Consider the following 25,307-nt stretch of genomic DNA (forward strand, 5'->3'; position numbering starts at 1 on the left):
CGGGATCGGACCGTCGAGCGATCAACACCATCTAATTCGAAGATCTCTAACATATTCTAATTCAGTTGTATTATAGTTCGTGTTCTCTATTGTAAATAAAATGCCGCGACGCGGGAGAAGTGTTGTAATTCGTAACAATATAGTAATATATAATACTAATAATATTATAATACAATATAATAATATAACACTAATAATATATATATAGTAATATAATACTAATAATACAATAATATAATAAAATAGAAAATTTCTACTGCTTCTATCATTCGTTTAGGTAGACTCTTATATAACATTTCGTTAGTAAACTAGTCCAAAACGTCCAAAAACAATGCAAGTCGCTTGGCCCGATTTCGAACAAATTATTTCGCTCGAAATGTTGTTCAGTTAACACGATGGAACAGCGAAGAAGACATTCACCTTTTCTGTTAATGCATGAAACGCGTTAAGATTGATGCGAGAATTTCATCGACCATTAGTAAAAGCACTTCGAAGTTATTATACGTATAAAATGGCCGGTCCGTCGCCGATCGGGGGTATTGTGTTCGAGCACTAACGACTACGAGGAGGAGGGACCTCCGAGGAGAGCTGTTGGTGCTTTCTCGGGGTCCGTAGTGGTATTACTCACGCCAACCCTGTCCTGAAACATTATCGTCGTCGAAAAAGAACCCCGCCGACCCTCACGGACGTCAGGCTTGTTATGATCTCCTGCTTTCACCGGCGTTCCACTCCAACAATTAATTAATCATGCCTTCGTACACGCGTTTCTATACCGTCGGAAGTAATTGGCTGGAAATTCTTTGTCCGGAGCGCATTCGTATACACAGCGAGGCGTCTGAATGAGTATAACGCATAAATGAGTGTGACGTGCGGTCGGGACTGATCAGGAGGGAGAATGACAGATTTCACACTTTCACGAGATAGCTTTTTCAAAATCGTATCTATACCGGCCGCGATCCGGCCCGTGTGCGCACGAACTTCTGCAGCGTCAAATCAAACATTTCGAAGGATTTAATTCGAAAGATCGGCCGATTAAAATTTCATTCGTAAAGTTTGTTCGAATCGTTATACGAGTAATACTTTATTCGAAATATTGTTCAAAGAATTCATTCGAAATATGTATAATGGAGTACGATTTTATTTGAAGAATTTATTCGCTGTATTATTCGAGTAATACTTTATTCGAAATATTATTGAAAGAATTCATTCGAAATATGTATAATGGAGTACAATTTTATTTGAAGAATTTATTCGCTGTATTATTCGAAATATCATTAAAAGAATTTATTCGAAATATAATGGAATAAAATTTTGTTTGAAGAATTTACTCGAAATAGAATGGAATAATATTTTGTTTGAAGAACTTAATCGAAATATAATACAATAAGATTTTGTTTGACGAATTCATTTAAAATATGATTGAATAAAATTGTATTTGAAGAATTTATACGAAACATAATGGAATAAAATTTTGTTTGAGAAATTTATTCGAAATAGAATAGAATACAATTTTTTATTTGAAGAATTTATTCAAAATAGAATAGAATAAAATTTTATTTGAAGAATTTATTCGAGATATAATGGAATAAAATTTTGTTCGAAAAATTTATTCGAAATAGAATAGTATACAATTTTATTTGAAGAATTTATTCAAAATAAAATAGATTAAAATTTTATTTGAAGAATTTATACGAAACGTAATGGAATAAAATTTTGTTTGAGGAATTTATTCGAAATAGAATAGAATACAATTTCATTTGAAGAATTTATTCAAAATAGAATAGAATAAAATTTGATTTGAAGAATTTATTCGAGATATAATGGAATAAAATAGTATTTGAAGAATTTATTCGAAACATAATTGAATAAAATTTGATTTGAAGAATTTATTCGAAATGTAATGGAATAAAATCGTGTTTGAAGAATTTATTCGAAATATAATGGAATAAAATTGTATTTGAAGAATTTATTCGAAATAGAATAGAATAAAATTTTGTTTGAAGAATTTATTCGAAATATAATGGAATACAATTTTGTTTGAAGAATTTATTCGAAACATAATGGAATAAAATTTTGTTTGTTCGAAATTTATTCGAAATAGAGTAGAATACAATTTTATTTGAAGAATTTATTCAAAATAGAATAGAATAAAATTTTATTTGAAGAATTTATTCGAGATATAATGGAATAAAATTGTGTTCGAAGGATTTATTCGAGATATAATTGAATACAATTTTATTTGAAGAATTTATTCAAAATAAAATAGAATAAAATTTTATTTGAAGAATTTATACGAAACGTAATGGAATAAAATTTTGTTTCAAGAATTTATTCGAAACATAATGGAATAAAATCGTGTTCGAAGAATTCACTCGAAATAAAATAGAATGCAATTTTATTCGAAGAATCGATTCGAAAAATTCTACTCAAAGAATTTATTCCAACAACAGCCAACTCCGCCATCGATCTCGGATTCGTATCGTTGCAGTTTCCCATTCCATCGACATCGAACGATCCAGAGAAGGGCTGTCTGAAGTTTCTCATCGAATAGAGACGCCGTGCGTCTGTGTCCGTCGAAGGTCCACGCGCGCCTTGTTTCCTGCGATGACGAATTTCCTCGTCGCATTACGCTCGCTGTAAATTATAGGTAATCGTGTCCGCGGTGCCTGTCCCATACCCGTGCGCTGCCTACTTTTGTTACAGTTCCGCGACAAGAAAAGACCAAACAAGTTGCTCCATTCTCTCAGCATCGGCGGCGGCGGCGGCGGCGTCGGCTCCGTAAAAATGCCGACGGTTTCAAGAATAGAATCAAGCCCACGCGTCTAACAGCTTCACCGGCATGGATCAGTGCATAAATATGAAATACACGTATGTAAATAATCTGTCCTTAATATATGTGCATAATCGGCCCGAAGTACACACCCTGTGCATTGATCCGGGCCTACGTGTCCGGAGCAGAAACGTTCTCCCTTCTTGCATCCGCAAATATACGTCCGCGTGGATATCTATTAGTCCACGCCTGTGGCATACATGCATTCGAATATATTCGACGATGCTCCAATGAGATTATCCCCTCTGCCTCCGGTGACCCTAGAACGTGTCTCTCGACCTTTTGCCGAGCCATTTTTCGAATTATTGACAACGCGGAGCAAGCTGCGCTAGTTAGGCGAGTCAGTATCTGAAGCCAATAGTAGTTGGACTTTCTATATCTTTACCATTGTTAATTCTCGGTCGCCGATGTTACACACGCACACACACACACACGTAATTGAATTTCTACGACGCTCGCGGTCATCTTTCGCTCCCCTTCTTGCGTCACATTCACGTTTAACAAACAGATTTCCTATCTGATCCAGATTCTGCGTTCTCATTCGTTTTTTCTCTTTTTATTGTCATGGTCAAAAAACGCGGTAGGCAACTTGTAAACATTGTAAATAGTTCGGAGAACGTTGAGACAAAGAAGAACGAGGAAACTGTAAAGAAACGTAGGAATGTTTCAATCAACCCTTTGCGCTCGGATGTCGCCGATACAGCGACACGATATATTCGTGTCAAAGCGGTATCACTTTTTGGTTATTATTTTTCTTCGAACTGCAATGTAATCACGTGAAACGCATAAGTGAAAGTATAAAATATTTTATTTGTCAGTTCCTATGCAATTTTCGAGCACGGCGTAATGATTTTTCTTTCGATTCAAGTCTGTAAAATGAAATCACAATGTTTGCAAAATCTGATCCGAGTGCAAAGGGTTAAAAGGGGGAAGAATGCAAAGAAACGTGCAAAACAATTAGAACGATCGTTCGATTCGAGCAGAGATAATGCAGTTTTACAAGAAAATGATACATTGTTGGAAGAATGGAAACAAAATGAACGCGTGAGATGCAGAAAGGGCAATTATTTATAATTTATAATAATTTAACCGCAAAAAATAACGACTGACTTAAATGTGCGAGGTGTAGTCGTTGCTATCACGAAGGATGCTCCAAATATGAGAATTTTCGCGATTTATGCGAGAAGCTGAAGAAATAATACCATAAGAATTACTTTCTTTATTTATAATACTTTTTGTAAGCTACGGTCAAGGCTAAATTTCGAGGTCGCTCTCACCTATAGTAAGTGGGCGCTCTAACCCGGTTATGCGGATGAGATCGTCCACTCGGAGTATTTTCGTCTTTTGCTTGAAAATGGTAGTATATATTTTAAATTAATGCAAAATATTGTTTATATATATGTATATGAAATTACTTAGACATTCCTGAAACTTGGTTAATACAATAAAATTCTCTCTAACCCGGTTATGCGGATGAGATCGGCCACTCACAGTATTTTCGTTTATTATTTAAAAATGATAGAATATATTTTAAATTATCGCAAAATATTGTTTATATTAGGGTGTTCCATAAGTTTCTTCCCTTTTTTTGATGCGAAATGAATACACGATATTTTTTGTTTAAGATGGATTTATTATGATATATATGAACCGTTCTGTTCTATAACCTTCTTCCATCTCTCAGGAAGCCTCATTATGCTCTCTTTCCAAAATTGTTGAGGCTTATTTGCAAAATATTGTTCAAGGTGCGTTTTTATTTCGCTTACGAATTTAAACCGTTTTTCATGGAGAGAATTTTTTAACGAGAAGCACAAGTAATAATCGGGTTGGAGCAATGTCTGGAGAGTACGGAGGATGAGGTAGAACGTTCCAATCGAACTGCAATAATTTTTGTCTTACGAGCAACGCAACACGCAGTTTTGCGTTATCGCGATGAAAAACGTCGCCGCGTCGGTTCACCAATTCTGGCCGTTTTTCTGCTATGGTGGCTTTCAATTCATCGAGTTGATTACAATATTTAGCCGAATTGATCGTTTCACCTTGAGAAAGAAGCTCGTGGTAGACTACGCCTTTCCAGTCCCACCAAACGCACGAAAGAACTTTCTTCGGATGAAGTCCTGACTTCGCAACAATTGAGGGACTATTTCCTTTTGACCAAGTTCGTTTTCGATGCACACATTTTGGTATAAAATCCAAGTCTCGTCTCCAGTGACAAGTCTCTTTAGGAAAGGATTTCTTCCATGTCGTTGGAGAAGCAAATCGCACGTAGAGACGCGGTTCATAAGGCTGGTGTCAACACCTATCGACGGTGTGGAACTTCGAATCGATTCAGATATTTCATCTTGAAAAAATGCTTATGTACCGTTGTCCTGGGTATGTTAGTGGCATCCGCTATCTCGCACGCACTATATCGCGAATTTTCAGCGAGCATATCTTTGACAAGGTCCGCATCCGTCGTTGTTGGACGGCCGCTGCGGTCTTCGTCTTTCAAATCAAAATTGCCAGCTCTAAATCTCTCAAATCAATTGCGGACTGTCCTAATAGTCGTAGAACCATCACTGTAAACGGTACAAATCTCGTTTGCAGTGTCCTTTGCCCTATCACTTTTTTTAAAGCAATAAAGCATAACATGCCGCAAATGCTTATTTTGGCTATCCATATCGAACGGCGCAGAAAAAATTTGATAAGGAACTTTGTCACCAACGAAACATACTCTAAAAGAGCTCTGGGACGACTGCAACCGATACCCTAAACAGCCAAGAGATAAGCCTTCGTGTTTATATAAACACAGCCAGTTAAAGTCATTCGTAGCGCGGCGCGGAAGGAACATTGTTGCAATTTGGTTAATACAATAAAATTCTGCAAAACCACAGCGATGCGATACTTTTCTCAAAAAGCGGTCGGGCTCTCGCGCACTTACCCTATTTACTTACCCCTTTCTTCGAAGAAAACGCGAACAGACTTATATCATACTTATATCATCAATTCAAGAGGATCGCGCTACGTTTGCAATCGTCGAGAACGATATCGACCGTCGTTCGTCGATCTCTTGGAGCCAGGACGACGGAGTCCTCTTAGCGGCGCGCATAACAAAGTTCTCTCATCGGCGTATAAATGGAACATTTATCGCGGGCGGTTCCCGATGAAAATATCCAATAACGAAAGAGCCGTGAGTTACGAGGGTCCGCGAAACAGTGTCTAAAACCGACATTATTGCGTTCGGACTGTACATAGCGCCGAGGCATTATTCGTCCCACACGAAGCGGTCGTTACATCGCGCGGCCGCCGCGCCGTCGAACCCTCCCGTGCTTTATGGTGAATGCGTTTTAGCCGGTGTGCACGTGTTTATGTAAATTCCGCGGGCATGCATCGAGTGACTTACACCTCGGAACGTTATCCGCCGGTGCGAACATTAAGAACGTCGCCGGCGCGGCACTTGTGCGAGCCCGATGAAAACCCCGGATACGAAGCGACGCGACGCAACGCGATGCGATACGAAGCGACGCGACTCGACGCGATGCGACGCGATACGAAGCGATACGAAGCGACGCGACTCGACGCGGCACGAGTCTACGCGACGCGACACGAAGCGACACGAGTCTACGCAACGCGAGTCTACGCGACACGAGCCTACGCGACGCGACACGAAGTGACACGAGTCTACGTCACGCGAGTCTACGCGACCCGAGTCTACGCGACCCGAGTCTACGCGACCCGAGTCTACGCGACCCGAGTCTACGCGACCCGAGTCTACGCGACCCGAGTCTACGCGACACGAGTCTACGCGACGCGACACGAAGCGACGTGAGTCTACGTAACACGAGTCTACGCGCCACGAGTCTACGCGACGCGACACGAAGTGACACGAGTCTACGTCACGCGAGTCTACGCGACCCGAGTCTACGCGACCCGAATCTACTCGACCCGAGTCTTCGCGCCACGAGTCTACGCGACACGAGTCTACGCGACGCGACACGAAGCGACGCAGTTCCGCGGAGGTAGACCCGATCCTTGGTTCCGGGGCGTAGTTACGAGCACGTGCGCCTTCGATCGAGGGTCCCGTAAGTCGTCGCAACGAACCGACGGAATTTTCGAAGATCGCCGGGGCCTCTGTTGCGAAATTTACGAGCGCGATCGAACGCCAGTATTATTGCTCGACGAAACATTTGCAATCCGGATGACTGCTCGCCGACTTCCTGCGACGATTTCTCGAGAAACATTCGATATTCGATGCTGAATATTGCGATGCTGTTGAACGCGTCTGTTAAGGGTCGAAACATACTGATTTTCATGTCACGTGAGATCACGTGACATTAGAGAAGCCAGAGCCTGCGTATTTTTATTGCTGCGGGTCTAGAAACTAGAAACTGATCAGGATTTCGCACATGATTTCATGTGATTTTCGTGTGTTTCTACCTTGAATTAATGGCAAATTAATAGATCATTAATAGCGAAAGAAGAAGGATTTATTCATTCTTTTTTAGTTGTTATTATTTTTTACTTATTGTTACTTATTTATTTAACCCTGGACCGGGTGCGTCAGTTGAAGTGAAAATCGTCGTAGCAGAATAGCTTTCTTTTTTAGTCTAATTTGATTGTTTTGTATTTTATTTTGTCTCTATTTAGTTTTTATTTAGGTTCTACTTAGTCTATTTAGCTTTTAATTAAATTTTACTTGGTCTATTTAGTTTCTATTCGGGTTTAATTTAGTCTACTTAGGTTTTATTTAGATACTTATTTTTTAATTAAGTTTTATTTAGTCTATTTAGGTTTTATTTAAGTTTTACTCGGTCTATTTAGTTTTTATTCAGATTTTAGTTAATCTATCTAGTTTTTATTTAAGTTTTACTCGGTATTTAGTTTTTATTCAGATTTTATTTAGTATATTTAGTTTTTATTTAAGTTTTATTTAGTCTGTTTAGTTTTTACTCAGATTTTATTTAGTCTATTTAGGTTTTATTTAGATACTTATTTTTCATTTAAGTCTTATTTAGTCTATTCAATTTTTATTCAGATTTTTATTTACTTTTTATTTAGATATCATCTAGTCGATTTAGTTTCTACTTACAAATTTCGTAAAATCGTTATACTTTTTGTCTGTTCGACGTAACGAATGTCTCTTTTCATAGTAAAAAATTCTAGAGTAGAAAGAACACGATCATAATCCAATTAAGGGCCAACGAAGAGCAACTAAACCGTGTCCGTTCGCGTCGTGAAAATGAAAATCACGAAATTCCGCCGGCATTCGGCCGGAGCCGAGGACAAAAGAAAAGGCAGCCGAACGGAACGTATTCGGCCGGCGACGAACAACCATCGTGATCGTAAAAGTTCGCTTATTTTTTCTCGTGCATCGTTCACGAAGGATCTTAAAAGTCTCGACTTCCGTCGGACCCCGTTGAATGGCGCACTCTCGACACCGATCCGCGCGCGCGCGCGCGCGAATATAAAAATCTGTCTGCTCGCGCGACCGTTGTTATTGGCAAAGCCTTATATTTAGCCGGCGTCGAACAAGTTTCGACGCGGTCGTTTGCTCGCGAATGCTTTAACGAGCCTAATGCATCCCGCGAGCGACCATAACGCCTCGCGCGCGCGCGCGCGCTCGCGTATCCTTCCCGTTCGTATTTCTTTCATTTTCGTTCCTTTCTCGTTCCCGCCGCCGTTTCTTTTCCCCCTTCGACTTTTTCCGTGACCCGACCGACCGGCCAGCCGCTCATTTTGTCCTCGCCGATCCGCGCTGCCAAAAATGTACGCTCGAAAATTCCCGGTCGACGCGCGCGAAACCCCCGCTCCCTCCTCCGCACGGTAAACTGTTTGAGTTTACACGGCCGTCTGTGTTTTCCCTTCGACGTGGCGCGGGTTATCAATTTCCCTCGGACATTGGGAAAATATTATTCCAAGTCCGAGGCCGGATTGTTGTTGCGCCGGCGCGCCGCCGCGCAGAAATTCCGAAGGGGTTGATCCTCGGCTGCCACGAGCCGGAGGAGTTTTTCGGGGACGAGCTCGAGCAGCTAACCCCCTCGTGTTCGCTGCCACAGCAACGTCGACGCGACCCATACGATGTCTCGACTTATTTACCGTCCTCTCGACCGTTCTATTTATTTATTTTTGTTTACACTTTCACGGGAGGATATGCGACGAATCAACCCTCTGCGCCCGCAGAATTTTCACCGGCCACGAAAACTGTAATTATTAGTTGAACTGGTCTTTGGTTAAGTGTAATTGTTACATTGCACGTTAGTTAAACTGTAATTATTAAACTGTAATTGTTATTGAACTGTAATTATTACTAAAGTGTAATTGTTATTAAACTGTAATTATTAGTAAACTGTAGTTATTATTACACTGTAATTATTAATCTGTAATTGTTATTATTGAACAGTAATTATTATTAAACTGTAATTATTAATAAACTGTAATTATTAGTAAACTGTAATTATTATTGAACTGTAATTATTATTAAACTGTAATTATTATTAAACTGTAATTATTATTAAACTGTAATTATTATTGAACTGTAATTATTAGTGAACTGTAGTTATTATTAACCGTAAATTTTAATAAACTGTAATTATTATTAAACTGTAAATATTATTAAACTGTAATTATTATTAAACTGTAAATATTATTCAACTGTAATTATTATTAAACTGTAATTATTAAGCTGTAATTGTTATTAAACTGTAATTATTATTAAACTGTAATTATTATTAAACTGTGATAATTATTAAACTGTAATTATTATTAAACTGTAATTATTAAACTGTAATTGTTATTAAACTGTAATTATTATTAAACTGTGATAATTATTAAACTGTAAATATTATTAAACTGTAATTATTATTAAACTGTACTTGTTATTAAACTGTGATTATTAGTAAACTAGTTAGCAATGCTTTAAAGAAAACAAAAAATGACAAAACGTTGGGAATAATTGCTCTGTTTAAGTAAAATTTGACAAGAGTTTGCTTCGATACAGATTTTGAGAAACCAAAATTATTCATTTTGAAAGTAGCGTAATTATCGGCAGTTTAACCTTATGTCTCCTCTCTGGGAACGTTCGAGTGCAAGGGGTTATTAACCCTTAATAATTATTATTATTAATAATAAATAATTGTTAATAATAAATGCCGTTCGCCGGGTAGGAAAGCCATCATTAAAGGTGTTTCGTTACGTCACGCTTGAACGAGACAGTCGAGGACGCAGAAGAATCCAAAGGCAGTTGGTATAGTGTTAATTCATAAGGAAACGAACGAAGTTCATTTATCACGATTTTCTTCGCTTTATAATCCACTCTTCGAAATCGTGACACACAGTATCAACGCTTCATCTGCAATCGATGTTTCTCAGGCATTAAAAAAATAACGCCACGGAACTACAAAGCATTGTTCAACCATTGAACAAACTCCGATCCAAATAGCACATTTGAATAGAATCTTCCATTCGTGTTCCCGCTGTTCCTTTCAATCAGTTCGCAGCGTTTCCCACCGTTACTCGCTCGCCATTGAACTCCGACTGAGAACAATGGCAGGAAAATGTTTCTGATTTAAATAACATCGCCTTTCCTCTACGGCCAACTAGCGAGCCGCTAATTGCTGCGGTAATAGCTACTTCTGAACCTAATCGATTCTACCAGCAAAAGGGGTCGAACGAATCTCGAATAATTCGAGCGAATCGACGAACAGCGATCTTTTAATGTTCCAACAAATACGAGCTGAATATTATTAAAAAAACAAAGTCATAGAGTAGACAATTTTTCGATAGAAATATGTATTCGAATTACAGTAATTTCTCCCTAATTCGCGCTGAGATTGCGCGCAAAAGTAGACGATCTCAGAAGAGAAGGTGCGATTATTTGAGCCTTGCGGCTCGTTTTTATAGTTACCGATTGTCAAAAATTATACTACTATAACTATAAAACTATACTGAGTTTAGTACTGCTATGATTATACTATAAATTTTGATTATACTGTATATTTACCGCTATGATTATACTAAAAAAGAAACGCAAGGCAATAATCGTATCTCCTCTTCTCAGATTGTCCATTTCTGCGCGCAATCTCAGCGCGAATTAGGAAGAAATTACTGTAATCCCTTTGAGAAATCGCAAAAATCCTCGTATATACTTGTTGCCAAAATCTTATCGTCAATATTGCAAATATTAAACGTTCTTCGAAAAGCATTTCACGTTTCAAAATCATTTTCATTATAATCAAATTCGTTTCTACACTGTTTAAACAAAATCATAGAGTAGACAATTTTTCGATAGAAATGGACCAACTTCGACCGTCGATAATTCCGCGAAAAATCATCGTAGGCAGATGATCTTCCTTTCAAATTGAAGCTTGAAACCTCTACTTTGAGACAGTGTTTCTCGATTTCAAGTTAAACGCACCCTCGCCGCTGTAACTATTTAAATCCGAGACCATGTTCGTCACATTGAAAATTGCCAACTTCGACGAAACGCGCGGACTTTGTGCAATTTTTTTCGGGGATGCCGTTTGCAGTCGAACAAAACTCCATACTTTCCCTCTAATTTGAAAAAAGCGGAACGCGGATGCGATTTTTTTCGCGAAGTTACAGCAGTTTGAAGTAACCCTTGCATCTTCGTTGCGTACGACGTGCATCGGCGTCATCGGTAACTTCGCGGAATAAAATAAAACGGAAATAGTACAAGTCGGAAAAGCTATTTTAGATTTCTAGTTAAAATGATTCCATAGGAAAATCCCAAATTGAAAACTGTCCGCAATAATTGCAAGAAGCGATCGCAGCTCAGAAATCGATTACTTTTCTTATCAATTCTAAAAAGTAGTAAACAACACATTTTTATAGTTGCCGATTGTCGATAAATGTAAAAACGAGGAACAAGGCTCGAATAGCGATATCTTCCTTTCCCAAATTGTCCATTTTTGTGCGCGATCTGAGCGCGAATTAGAGATAAATCGCTGTACAGTAATGTCTCCCTTACTGACGCTCAAATTGTCCACTAAAATGGACAATTTGGGAAGTGGAGATACGATTATTCGAGCCTTACGGCTCGTTTTTATAATTGTGGACAATTTATAACTATAAAAATAAACCGCAAAGCTCGAATAATGATATCTCCTCTTCCCAAATTGTCTATTTTTGTGCGCGATCTGAGCGCGAATTAGGGAGAAATCGCTGTACAGTAATGTCTCCCTTACTGTCGCTCAGATTGTCCACTAAAATGGACAATTTGGGGAGAGGAGATGCGATTGTTCAAGCTTTTTAGCTCGTTTCTATAGTTACCGATTGCCAATAACTATAAAAACGAGCCAAAATGCTCGAATAATCGTATCTGCTCTCCCTAAATCGTCCATTTTTGTGGACAATCTGAGCGTCGATTAGAGAGACATTACTATATGCATCTCCATAATGTTCATCTCTCCGGACCGCATAATTTCTCTCCGAAAGAAACAAGGATTTTCGACGAATGCTCGCCGCGATTGCGCTCGCGTTCCTGTCCGCGTGGACAAGGCGACCTAAAGCGGTCGGTTGAGCTTACGGGGCGGCCAGTGTATTAGGTGTCCCGATTGGTAACTTCATCGTGTTCCTCGGTGCCCGGCGCTGGCCGTAGATCGCGACCGATCGTTCAACGTTCCTCGGACGGAACGACAGAACCCGTTCGGTTCCCTGGGAATTCAATTTATTTCATTTTTGAACCGCACGCGTCCGAGCCGACAGGCAATATCACTAAATTCGCGCGGCCGACGTGATTTATGGCGGCTGTAAAATAAATGACGCCGGTTGCCCGCGGCTAGGCCGATCGGTAAATCACGGGGTGTAGAGGGCCAAGGGAGGGAGAAAGGCCGAGGGAACCGGGGGGGCGCAGGTATCACTTGCGAAAATGCTATCGGGACTCGTAAAGCCGCTTCCGCTTTCCGCCGTCTCTACCAGCAGCAAGCTATATATTCATCGGACCGTAGTGGTGGATAAATATAGACCGTCCGTTATTCCAAACAGTCATCAATACTCGCCGGTCGTGATTGTATAAAAAAAGAAAAATCACCGACGCGCCCGATCCGATCGGATTCGATCGATGCCCGACGCCGCGGCGAAACAAAACGGTCTGACAACGATTGAACAATTGATTTTCCGTAAAACTCTGAACACTGAACAGAAAATTGCTGTTATTTGAGAAACAATTAACCCTTAGCGGCTTAACCCAGAGGCTGTATATACAGGGTGTCCCAAAGATGTATCGGAATCCGGAAATGGCGGGTTCCTCGGATCATTTGAAGCAACTTCTTCCTTTACAAAAATTTTCTCCGAGGCACCGTTAACGAGTTATTAACGAAAAACGCTGACCAATGAGAGGCGAGCTCGGCTAGCACGAGGCGGCCGAGCCAACGAGCGCACGGAGCCCAATGCTGTTCACTGGCTCGGCCGCCACGCGCCAGCTGATCCCGCCTCTCATTGGTCACCGCGAAACTGGGCGCTACCGGAGCTCGCCTCTCATTGGTCACTGTTTTTCGTTGATAACTCGTAAACGAAGCCGCGGATCGTATTTTCGCTAAGGAAAAAGTTATTTCAAATGATCTCATGAACCCCTCGGTTCTTGCAAATATAATAATTTTGGGACACCCTGTATATTAGAGTATTAGTAATTAGTTACCGATTGTCGACAACTATAAAATTTTTATGCGCAATCTGATCGCGAATTAGGGAGAAATTACTGTATCTCCAAGACACTCTCGACACTTATTTTCACAATTAAAATCGGTACGGTTTTCCGAACGAATTAAAGACACTGCAGACGATCCAGAAATAGATAAACAATTACAAAAGAAAATTCGTGAAATCGCGCTCGCGCGGTGCTTTTGTTCCTCTTTTTTTTTCACGGAAACGAATGAAATCATTTCGGTCAGAGCCTGTCGAGACCAAATATGTACAGCAATACGTGCGGCCCGACGAGAAAAACGGAAAATGTCAAGCGGCGATTCCACGGTTAAAAGGCCGGCACGCGAAAACATATATTTCTAGCTGTCCAACAGGCGACGACTTCCATTTAATCGGATTTGCATGAGTGGCAATCAGCCGTCAATTAATTGCTGAATTATACGGCATTCCTGTACGCGTCTGGATTTACCTACATTGCGCGCGATTAATTCACCTTATATTCCATATGTAGCACACGCAGACCACCGTTGACCGCCACCCACCCATCCGCGTACACGCGCGCGCGCGCTCGTTCCGTTATCACTGTGCCTTGCGCACGTTTCACTCGGAACATTTTGCGGCGCATACGCGGTCCGACAGATGGGAATGTTGGCGCCAACCTCCCGTACCATTATGCGTATGCACATAGACTCGCGGTTGCCCGTGCGTGGCACAATCAACGATGATGAAGCAAGTCGAATCTCGTTTGCCATTCGAACGCTTATAATCCTGATCGGGATACGGCGATGTTGAAAGTCTAGCCGTAGATAGTTATTGTACGCGCGGCCGGGGTCGCGGAACACTATCTCGAAGTGCGGCTGATTTGCATTTCGAAGGGTTACAAAAAATCGTAGGGACGCGCCGATGTCTCTTGTTGCTCCATTTCCTTGTTTTCTTTCTTTTGCCGAGGAGAAGGAACGAAGTAGAAATCGGTTTTTCAACGAAAAAGTGTGTAAAGAGTATCTAAATATTACAGTGTTCAACTTGGAGATATTGTTATAAGTTATAAACAATTCTCTGTTTCGGTTTTACTGAAAAGGAACTTTTGTCTTCGAATGCTCGCCGTTTTTAGTCGAACAGATAATTCAGAAATATTTAGAAAATATATACATTTTTCCGATTTAGAAAATAGTTTTCGTTCTAAAAGCAAATTTGCAACAATTATATTGTAAGGGAAATTATTAACAATTATGTCTAGGGAAACGCTGAATGCGCAATCGGCTGCCTTGATACCGCCATTTTGAAATGAAGAAATAAGAAAATCCAGACAAATATTCAATAGACGTAGAGAAAAGTGCCACGAGCAGATGTCCCATTTACTGATTTGTTTACTTCTGATCGAACGAAATTTACACTTTTTGTAAACTGTAGTTTGTTTATCTCCGCAGCGGATCTCGCCCATAATGCATGGTCGCTCTAAACCCGCCGGTGAAATCGACTAGCGCTTTTTCTCGAAAGTTAAAACAAACATTTGAACACCGACGTCCGCAAGTATGACCAGCGATCCTCCCATGTGTCGCCGATGTTTGCGTTGTTGCTGCGAACACGACGCCAACGTGGTGTCACCGGTACTTGCGCGTTTCGCGAGCGACACCACGCTGGTACCGTTCGACGGCGAAGCGATGATTCGTCGCTAGATTACTGTCTTATTTCGCCCGAAACAGTAAAAATTGGAAAACCGGCGATGCTGTCATCTTTTCCAAAATGTGATGAAACTGTTCACAACTTATCCCAGATATACAGGGTGTCCCAGGTTTTAATGTTCAAACTTTGTTAGTGTATTCTATGGCACAAAGTAAGAAAAAAATGTTACGTAAACATAGGTCGTATAGAGCTTTATTAAGAAGTTATAAGAAAAATTCAGAATATAGGAATAGTAATCAACTTGCTGTTACGGCGAGCATTGGCTTGAATAGATCAGCACATGCCGTGTGTTTATGTAAGCTGTGTTTATTATGCTTATTTTGTTATTATGTTATTATGTTATTTATATGTTATTTATTATTATTTATATGTTATATTATGTTTATTATTATGTTTATTTTGCTGATTTACATTATATCCACGAGTGACACCATACTTACACGCTATGTAAAAAGAATTGTACTATTTCTCAACAATTTCGAAATGTATTAATAACCGTTGTTGACAATACATGATTGACATCGATCGAAGACTTTTTTTATTTTTTATTTTTTTTTTGGTTGATTACTATTCCTATTCTGAATTTTTGCTATAACTTCTTAATAAATTATAAGTTAACTTCTTCTTAATAACTTTATTCTTAATAACTTATAAATTATAAGTATAAGGTCCTTATAACTTCTTAATAAAGCTCTATATGACCTATGTTTACATAACATTTTTTTCTTACTTTGTGCCATAGAATATACTGACAAAGTTTGAACATTAAAACCTGGGACACCCTGTATAATGTAATTACGCAATGTAATAAATTAATACTAAGCTCCGCATTGACTTTTACACTACTGGTTGCCTATTTTGCTGATTTATATTATATCCACAGATGACACCAAACTTACACGCTATGTAAAAAGAATTGTATTATTTCTCAATAGGTTGCAAAAATAGGTTGCAAAGCAACATATGGAAATATTATCGAATTATGTAACATCGAAAAGAAGAGGCACTTTGAACCGCAAATATTTAACCCGTTGTCGACCAATATCGACGCAGTGGCGACATCACGACTATAAAACTCATTCCATAGGTTATAAATATGAAATTTGATGATGTATAATGTATACAAAAAAATATATAATTTCATGATGTATAATATATACAACAAAATATATAATTTCATGATGTATAATATATACAACAGATCAGCATATACGTACTGTTAATTGTTCCCATTATTCAAGTGTTAGCTACATAATATAACCTCCTGTGAAAATCTTCCCAAAAGTCATCCACAAAGGATATATACGTATACAGGGTGTCCCAAAAATGTCTCGCAAACCGGAGATGAGAAGTTCCTGGGATCATTTGAAGTAACTTTTTCCTTAGCGAAAATGCGACCCGTGGCTTCGTTTACGAGTTATTAACGAAACAACACTGACCAATGAGAGGCGAGCTCGCTCAACGCTTGGCGGCTGAGCCAATGAGCGCACGAAGTCCCAGTTCCGCTCATTGGCTCGGCCGCCTTGCGCCGGCATATCTCACCTCTCATTGGTTACTCTTTTTCGTTGATAACTCGTAAACAAAATCGTGGATTGCATTTTCGCCAAGGACGAACTTACTTCAAATTACCTCAGAAACCTCTCATTCTCGGATTGCGAGACATTTTTGGGACACTGTATAATATGCTTACATATCGCTAAGTCTTTGTATTGTCGCAAGATACATTAGATCTTCGATTATTAAATTGGCTAAGTAAAGTGACGTAAATGTTCCATTAATAAAACAGTTACTTTGTTACAGTGTCACACTTCGATTTGATTGATTTGTACAGCGAATCGTTTTGCAAATGTATCATCTCCTAACCTAAGCTCTGGCTCAATAGCTAATCACATGTGAAACGTATTTGGGCAACCGAAGATTTCTGACCGGATATAATCGGGGTTCTGCTGTGATTGGGAATTGTATCTGGACATCTGGACTCACCGTGTTGAGGTTAGAAGGGACAGACAGCCGAAAATGTCAACTGTTTCGACGCATCGCCTTGTCCTACCGAGCCTTTCAATACGGGTAAGCCTGTTAACCGTCGGCGCTCCGGTAGGCCTGCAAGTGCGCATTACCGCGTGGACAATTACCATTTCGCGAAGGATGTTGCGGCTACCTCGGCACGGCGTCCAGAAGCAACGGAACGCGTCGAGTTTGCTATTTGTTATTCGGCGATGAACGGTTTTACGTGGAGGTTGTGAAAAGACGCGCGCGCGAGATCCGAAAGGCCGCGATGACGAGTACCGAACGGTTCGTTATTGCCGGCGTGGAGATGCCTGGCGCCGTCTGCGAGGCATATCTATCACAAACAGCTTCGTCTGACATTCAATACGTGATCGTTACTCTCTCTCGCAGGTTGTTAATAATTCTAAAAATACAGGGGCGGGAGGGGGGAGGCACCGGATTTGCGCCGTTTCACAAGCAATACGTCCGCATCGCGAACCGCATACGAACACACGCGGCAAGCGGCAACCGTACAAACGTGATGGATAGGAAGTACGCCGAATAGATACGAATCACGCACTGGCCCACATCTGGTTGATAGCGCCATCTTTTTTTCGCATTTGCATCTCCTAAAGATAAAGAAAGAACGGGGGGGATCCTCGCCGCATCGATATTACAGTTCCCGAAATAGGTTATATTTTTCTTTCGATAAAAAGGATGAGAGAAACTGGATGGAACTGTAGCAGCTATTTGCGAAGATAAGTAATTATTATTAAAAATTAAGTTAGTTTTCCGATACAGCGAAATCGAAATACAATTTCAGCTTTTAATCCTGATCAACTTGGTCAGAATAAGGATGATTAATTTCATTTATAGTCTAATGAGAAATGTTAAATACAGTTTATGTATATATTGAATAACATTTTAACGTTTATTTAGTTTTAATAGAAATCTTTGATAAATAATTTTTTTTAAATGCTTGAATAAACACTTAACGATCTTGACATAAATAATAACATAGAATTTATGGTATACATTTTAATAACAGATATATGGGAAATAAATGTTGCTTATTTAATCATATTAATAATTACATTAATAATTATTCGTTCAAGAATATCTAAACTGTTCGTTTTATTAGGTTTTCTAGCTTCCTTTGTTGACATAATTTCGAACTTTCTTCGAATAAAAATAAAAAGGCGCACACTTATTAACATTATGCCACATAAAGTTTCTATGAAAATGATCTTATACGTAAATAATACATTAGGGAAAGAAGAGTCTTTAAACATGGTTTATTGTTAAATATAATAAAATGTAAATATACAGAGATTATAAGCTTTGAGAAGGAAATAAATCATACGCGATCATTTCGAATGAATGAAAACAAAAATCTATGGTTTAAAAGATAATCAGAATCTACACCTCGAGTTTGCACAGACCATTAGATCAACCTCAACCCATTCTCTCCAGCAAATTGCCATAACTCCTGAACCACTGGCATCTCAACCGGTCACTTAATTGTAAACTTAGATTATTATATCAGGTTAAATTTAAAAAATATCCATTTTCTTCGTATTACCTGCTTTGAGTGTCGATAAAAAAAAACTTTCAGGCAAAATATAACATATTTATAAAAAGGTAAAAAATTATTGTTCACTTTTAAACGGTTTGCAATATTGTTCATAATTGTTGATTGATTTTCACATTGATTACAGAGTACAAACCTTCGGATCATTGAAATGGCTCCGTAAATCGGAGAAATTTTTCGATACAATTCTTTCAACCGTTTCAAATCGGTGTACCGTAGGCTCAAAAAATCAGATTAAAAATCCGTCCAAAATATTCGTAAAAAATCTTATCAGTACATTAAAAATCGCGTAGTCCAACTTCGGTGGAACGAGTCTTCGAGATATAATTTTTTTTCTCGTCCGGCAACATAACATTGCAAAATCATGTTCCATTTCGCGCGTTTGTCCCTCGATCGGCCGCAGAAACGTTTCTCCGACAGCGTTTGCGCAACCGAAAAATTTCGTGAAATCACGCTAAGCCTGTACACGCCTGATTTTTCGGTAGAAACGGAATTGCATAGAGATTATATAATCCGTTAATACGGGGCCTACGGATACGATTAAGCAATCGGGCGAATTAACGATTAACTTATCGCGGATTTTACGACGGCACGTACGTCGTTAAGCGTGAAAGGCTCTTATTACATTTTCGCCTAATTTATTTACGTAGCGAATGCTCTTAATGAAACCGGATTCACTGGCGCACGTATAATTTACAGTCGAAGCGGAATGACAATGCACTGTATTGAGTACTTACTCATACAGCGAAGGTTACACGCGGGAAAATGTCACGACACTGAGGTCATGCACATAGGAGCGATGCCATGAATGCAATTTATAAGCATTTAACCCATTTATCGTTGTCGCCGGCGATAATGCAACGTGTATACAATACGAAAATTACAGTATCGGTCCCGAATCGGCCATAATCTAGCGGAGCGTAAATAACACCCTACTATACGTAATAATCAAGGGAACGAATGACACAAAACAATGACAGCGGGAACAACGACAAAACGTACAACACTAATTTTTACGACACCACCATGTTCTTAGAGTGTGCCATCTAATTTTTTGCATCTACGAATCATTTCTCTTCTAAAAGGAAGATCGTATAGGCAGATTTCAATATTCTGATACAGAAAGAAAACGAAGCAATTAATCTTTTTATTAATTGATATTTTTATATTGTAGATTGTATTCTCATATTGTAATCCGAAACAGTTTTTATTGCAGAGTTAATATTCGAGACAGTATTATTGTATTTTAATGTTCAAATGGGAAAGAAGAACACGGTTGACTTATTTTCCTTTGAAACTAGCGATAGCTATAAAAATATTGACAAAATCTGTTACATCGTGAAACGCCATGGAAGAGTGAACTTTGGAACATCCTGTATATAGGTACGTGTAACGAAACGATAGTAACGGAAAGAGTGCATACGTGGCGTTTTTTCTTTTTGTTTGTTTTTAATATACAGTTCTGGTTGCAACAGTCTATGACGATTCCAAGGCGTGAACTACGAACTATTTGAACGAACAAGTGTCTAATTCAGGATGGAGGAGTCTCCCATCGCGGCGGCGGGTCGATAACCCGTGTATCGGTAATAAAATGTTATCGTACACCTTAAATATTACGTTCTTTATTTTTGTTCTGACAGAGTCGGGGAAATAATATCCTCGTCGAAGTCCACAATTATCGCTAATCGTAAAACATACACACGTTACTTAAACAAGAGAAAAAAAAAAGTGGAAAGAAAAGTTTGTCACACAATACGTATTCGTTTTTTTTGCTCTTTCACCGCTAATGTCGTACGATCTCGCACAAGTTTTCTGTTTCTTTTCTGTTCTGGTCTTTCGGAAGATTATTTTAAAAAAAACCTACAATTCCATAATTTATATCCGTTAACTATTCCTATAATTAGTCAATAGAAAAAAAAGGTAGAAGTAGAAGTAGAAGAAAGGGAGAACTTATGCGGCTAAATGAAACATGCGGTATGAGGCGGTGCGCAGTCTTTAGTTGTTTAAGAAACAAAAGAAGAAAGGAGAAATGTAATCGTGCTTGTGAACTGAAGTACCATAGTCTGAACGACGGGGGGGGGGGGGATGCGTGCAGGCTGAGCTCGAAGCCACGAGGATAAGAGGTGTGTGTTCGTCTCTTTCTCTCTCTTCGCATGATTTTCAATATATATGTATGTAATTATGGATGTATGCGTATATACATTTTTCATACGTATACATGTATATGTTTTATTTTGTTTAACGTGTACACATATACATATATACATATCGTCTATGATATTTATGGTTCTCGCATCGGTGCGGAAATACCTTTATCCTGGTCATTCCCCGCACAATATGCATGCACCCCGTAGGGGAGGACTCTATATTCTATGTATATGTTAATCAGCCAGAACAAAAACAAAACTATTTTCAACGGCAAATAACACATAGACTACATAAAGCACAATTACAGTATATTTCACAAATTGTTTAAACATTCATATATAATTATACGAATCTTCGCATTATGACGGAAAGGCGATTTGATCAAATTTAGGGGAAGATTACTTTGTAAAAACAATGTATTTTTTGTTTGTTTGTTTAAAGGACAGGAAAACATTAGGAGATTGAAAGGGCTTGCAAAAATGGCTTTATCTGGCGGATCGCCGTGCCAGTATGGATTTCTGGCTTAGAAATTGCGAGGCCTATCCTCTCATTGCTGCGAGAGGTTCTTTCCTAGTTCTTCCGTATTTTTTTTTTATGTTTCACACGTTTTTTAGCGTCTCTCTTATCTTTTACCTTTTTTTTTATTTTATTTTTTTTTTGTTTACTCTTCTTAAATGATTCGTCTGCATTTCCCGCCACGATCGATGCATAATTTCGGAATGTTGACAATATTCTAATTCTTGTTTTACCTTATCAAGGTGCAATAAATAAATGATATCTCTTTTACACTGAGATATACATGGTTGGCTAACTGTTAGTCGGTATCGCGAGCAGGTGAAGGAGGGTGCACTTACTGCACCTGCCGATAGTCAAGCAGTAAGACAACCACTTGTATAGTTTTGCTTTGCATTTCATCGTTTCGTTTTTTGTTTTTTTTTTCGTATCGACGTATACCACTGAAAACTTAAAAAAATAGAAACAAACTTTTGTAACTAGAAACAGTAAGTCATTGCACCGTCAGTTACCACTCACTGCATCATATTTTGTTTTCGTTTTTTTTTTTTTTTATGTCAACTGATGGGCCGATGTGACATTTTGTAATGTAGTGGACAGAGCAACATTCTCTCATTCTATTGATCACATTTTTATCATCGTATTTATATAATGTAATGTACAATATGCAGCTACATTATGATAATCAGTATGTCCAACGCATTCAAACTGACAACACCGTGGGTACTTCACGTATGGTATATTTTTTTTTTTTGGTTGTTCGTAAAATTTTCTTCAAAGATATTCAAATTATTAATTAATCAAATTGTGTATTGTATGTTTCAGAGTTAGGTACTTTAATACAATTACTTCCAAGTTTCCCACTTTTCTCGTGGTATCTCTGTGTAAAAAGTGTAACTATAATGCTAATGTAATAATAATTATAATAATAAGTTGCACAAGGCAATAGTCCTGTGTGGCCGTTCGAATGTGTGCTTCCGGCCGGATTTCCCCACTCCCCTCCCCCCGGCAAAAACTTCCTGGCACAATGACAACTTTCGATAATCTTTTCACCCTCCACTCAAGATACAAGACAATCTTGCAGTTTGCACTTAGTATTACCTCTTTTTTTATATTATTACTCATTCATGGGGGGGACAGGTGTGCAGCTGATTTTTTTATGATGTTAATATAGCAACTGAATGTTGACAGAATAACGGTCCAATTAGCGATTGGCATTTTTGAGCTGATTAGAGAGCCAATCAAGACCCTCGTAAAGTCCGTCTCCACTTGTGGCACACGTTGCTTGAATGTACCAGTTACGATTACGTAGTGAGTGCAGGCCCAACTTGTCAGTAATCTCTGCCGCATTCATCGCATTTGGGAGATCCTGAAATATTATTCATTGATTAGCTTATCTACGTACAACGATTTTGCCATTACGCCTATGTTGGCACACATCCATTTTTCAAATATAGCATACGTTGTTTACACAACAAACATTAACATACTTTAAATTTTTTAACAGTTTATAAATGGCTATATTAGAACTATGTATGTACACAACTGAATGTATTAATATTATCAAGACTATACATACTTGTTTGTTAGCGAATATAAGAAGCACTGCATCTCTAAGTTCATCTTCTGCTAACATTCTCATCAATTCTTCGCGCGCTTCACCAATACGTTCCCTATCATTACTGTCAACGACAAATATCAGTCCCTGTAAGTAGGTTTAATCCATGAATAAAAGGTCCATTATATTTCATACGCATCTCAAGTCAACTATGAAATAAACATATACAGTTTGACTACAGGAATTTACAACGAAACGGAAAGCAAGGAACTACATAAATTTAATTTCAGTTTAAACATAATATGACCAGTGCAAAAAATAATAATTGAGTGAATAAATCCGTAGTACATACTTGTGTGTTCTGGAAGTAATGTCGCCAGAGAGGTCTGATTTTGTCTTGACCACCCACGTCCCATACAGTAAAACTTATATTCTTGTACTCAACTGTTTCTACATTGAAACCTAAAATTCATAATTGCGCGTAAGTAATTTGTATTAGGTCTTCTCCATTTGGCATGAAAATATCTGGAATTTAATCCCGGAACCTGCCCACAGTAGAATCGATTAACGTTACTAGTTCCTCTTAGTTGTATCCGATTCCATTGAGGATATGCTTCGCGATTAAATACCATATGTTTATCAATGAGGTTGAAAGAATTAAAAAAAGCAAAGTTACCTATAGTGGGAATCGTAGTAACAATTTCCCCTAATTTTAATTTGTACAGAATTGTGGTTTTACCCGCTGCATCAAGACCCACCATCAAAATCCTCATTTCTTTTTTGCCAAAGAGGCCTTTGAATAACGTTGTGAACATATTCCCCATGATTGGTGCTGGTTATGTAAATACCTATAACAAGAAACAATAAACAAAAATTGAATTAGTAATGTATTTGTTACTGTCTATCGAGCTTAACAAACTGTAAGAGGATATTTTAATTCAAATCCATCTTACACGATGTAAGAACACGTCAATGTGTCACTTATATATTTCATGAGTCACAATATTATCGGTTCGTTGTTCAATTCTTTAAGTTATGTTAAAACGACAGACTTTTTTAAACAATGATAAGTAATTTCGAACCTTTTACCAATCTAACCGAAAACGAGCACAAATATTTATGAAAAGAACGAGATACAGATAAGTTAGTATATGGGGCAAGAGCATCATCTGTAGGGACACAAAGATAATAAAAAGTATATACCGTCGCGAAATTATAACTAACAAATCGTTCGAACGCGGCATTTAAAATTAGTACAGAAAGAAATTAACTGTGCCCGACATATGCGAACCTACGATGCACGACCAATCGACGTGCAACAATACTCAGGCCTTTAAACTCTGTCGACGAAAGAGACGAGATATTTTCAATAAGGCAAACGGAAAAAGTAAAAAGAACCGATGGGACAACGGGGAAACAACGAGCAAAATACGATTTTCACAGAAAAGACAGAATTCACGTACACGAAATATTGAAATTTTTTAGACAGAACGAACGAAGCAGACACATGCGTAATGTACTGATACGCCGCTGACACAAAGACTAAAAAGCTAACCTGCACATTTACGAAGAGCGCGCGATCGAAAAAGGAAAGAAAGGGAAAGAACATCGCGAACAACCTGAGATGTAGTTTTTAAATTGACGAACGAAAGAGAAGGAAAGAAAAAAAAAAGAGGAACGTGTAGAGACACGCACGAGATGCTCACGCTGCCCGCTATTGATTCTCATTTTAATACATCGCTATGATTATCGGACTAGCATACCGTCAGGGATCACTCTAGAGTTTTTCGCCGGTGGTTTATGCACTTTTAAAACGTGATCGGCTAGCTAAAACGCCAATACCGAGGTATTGCAAGCAAGGCGGAAGATATTGTGCGGTTTGCGAAGCCACTGCGTACACCCGGTTGTCTGTCACCTTCGACCTACTCCCCAGCGAATCGTCAAAGGTTCCCCGCTCAAACTTCCATTATTTAGAAATGTCGTCTGATTATCGAGAGCTTCTCGTAATGTCAGGCCGCCCGTACAAGCCACTTGCGTTACTTACGTTTCAGTAAAAAAGATTATTTTCACGAGAAACGACAAAACATAAAACCAACACTCTCGAAAAGTACCGTATGTCAAAATGGCGGACGTGGAAAGGATTCATGCCTTATGCCACGTATAGGGCCCTCGAAATTCTCAGATTGGTTACATCGGTCACGTGACGGTGAGAATTTACAATGATTTCCGTTTGGTTCGCCAGGTGGCGATGCCGATGCCGCGACTCGTGTAAGTCATCAAAAATTCTATGAGTGTGTAGGCGAGTAAGTGAGCCGTGTACTCGTGGAATGGCCCACGCTCATGAAAGCGAAAAGATACTC

General features: G+C 38.8%; 1 protein-coding gene across 2 annotated transcripts; it reads right to left on the reverse strand.

Moving 5' to 3' along the window:
* Positions 1 to 20,334: 20,334 nt before the first annotated feature.
* On the reverse strand, positions 20,335 to 25,141 carry Arf79F (ADP-ribosylation factor 1). 2 transcript variants are annotated; one of them, XM_033484418.2, is made up of 5 exons: positions 24,992 to 25,141; positions 23,624 to 23,795; positions 23,300 to 23,409; positions 22,969 to 23,094; positions 20,335 to 22,758 (listed from the first exon to the last, which is right to left on the reverse strand). In XM_033484418.2, the coding sequence occupies exons 2-5, from the start codon at positions 23,769 to 23,771 to the stop codon at positions 22,594 to 22,596; spliced, it is 549 nt and encodes a 182-aa protein (XP_033340309.1). In that variant the 5' UTR covers positions 23,772 to 23,795; positions 24,992 to 25,141; the 3' UTR covers positions 20,335 to 22,593. The 2 variants fall into 2 exon arrangements, with proteins under 2 accessions (XP_033340309.1, XP_033340308.1); XM_033484417.2 differs by having other exon boundaries at positions 24,711 to 25,096.
* Positions 25,142 to 25,307: the final 166 nt, after the last annotated feature.

This window comes from Megalopta genalis, chromosome 1, assembly GCF_051020955.1.
Source record: "Megalopta genalis isolate 19385.01 chromosome 1, iyMegGena1_principal, whole genome shotgun sequence".
In the NCBI taxonomy this organism is placed as follows: Eukaryota; Metazoa; Arthropoda; class Insecta; order Hymenoptera; family Halictidae; genus Megalopta; species Megalopta genalis.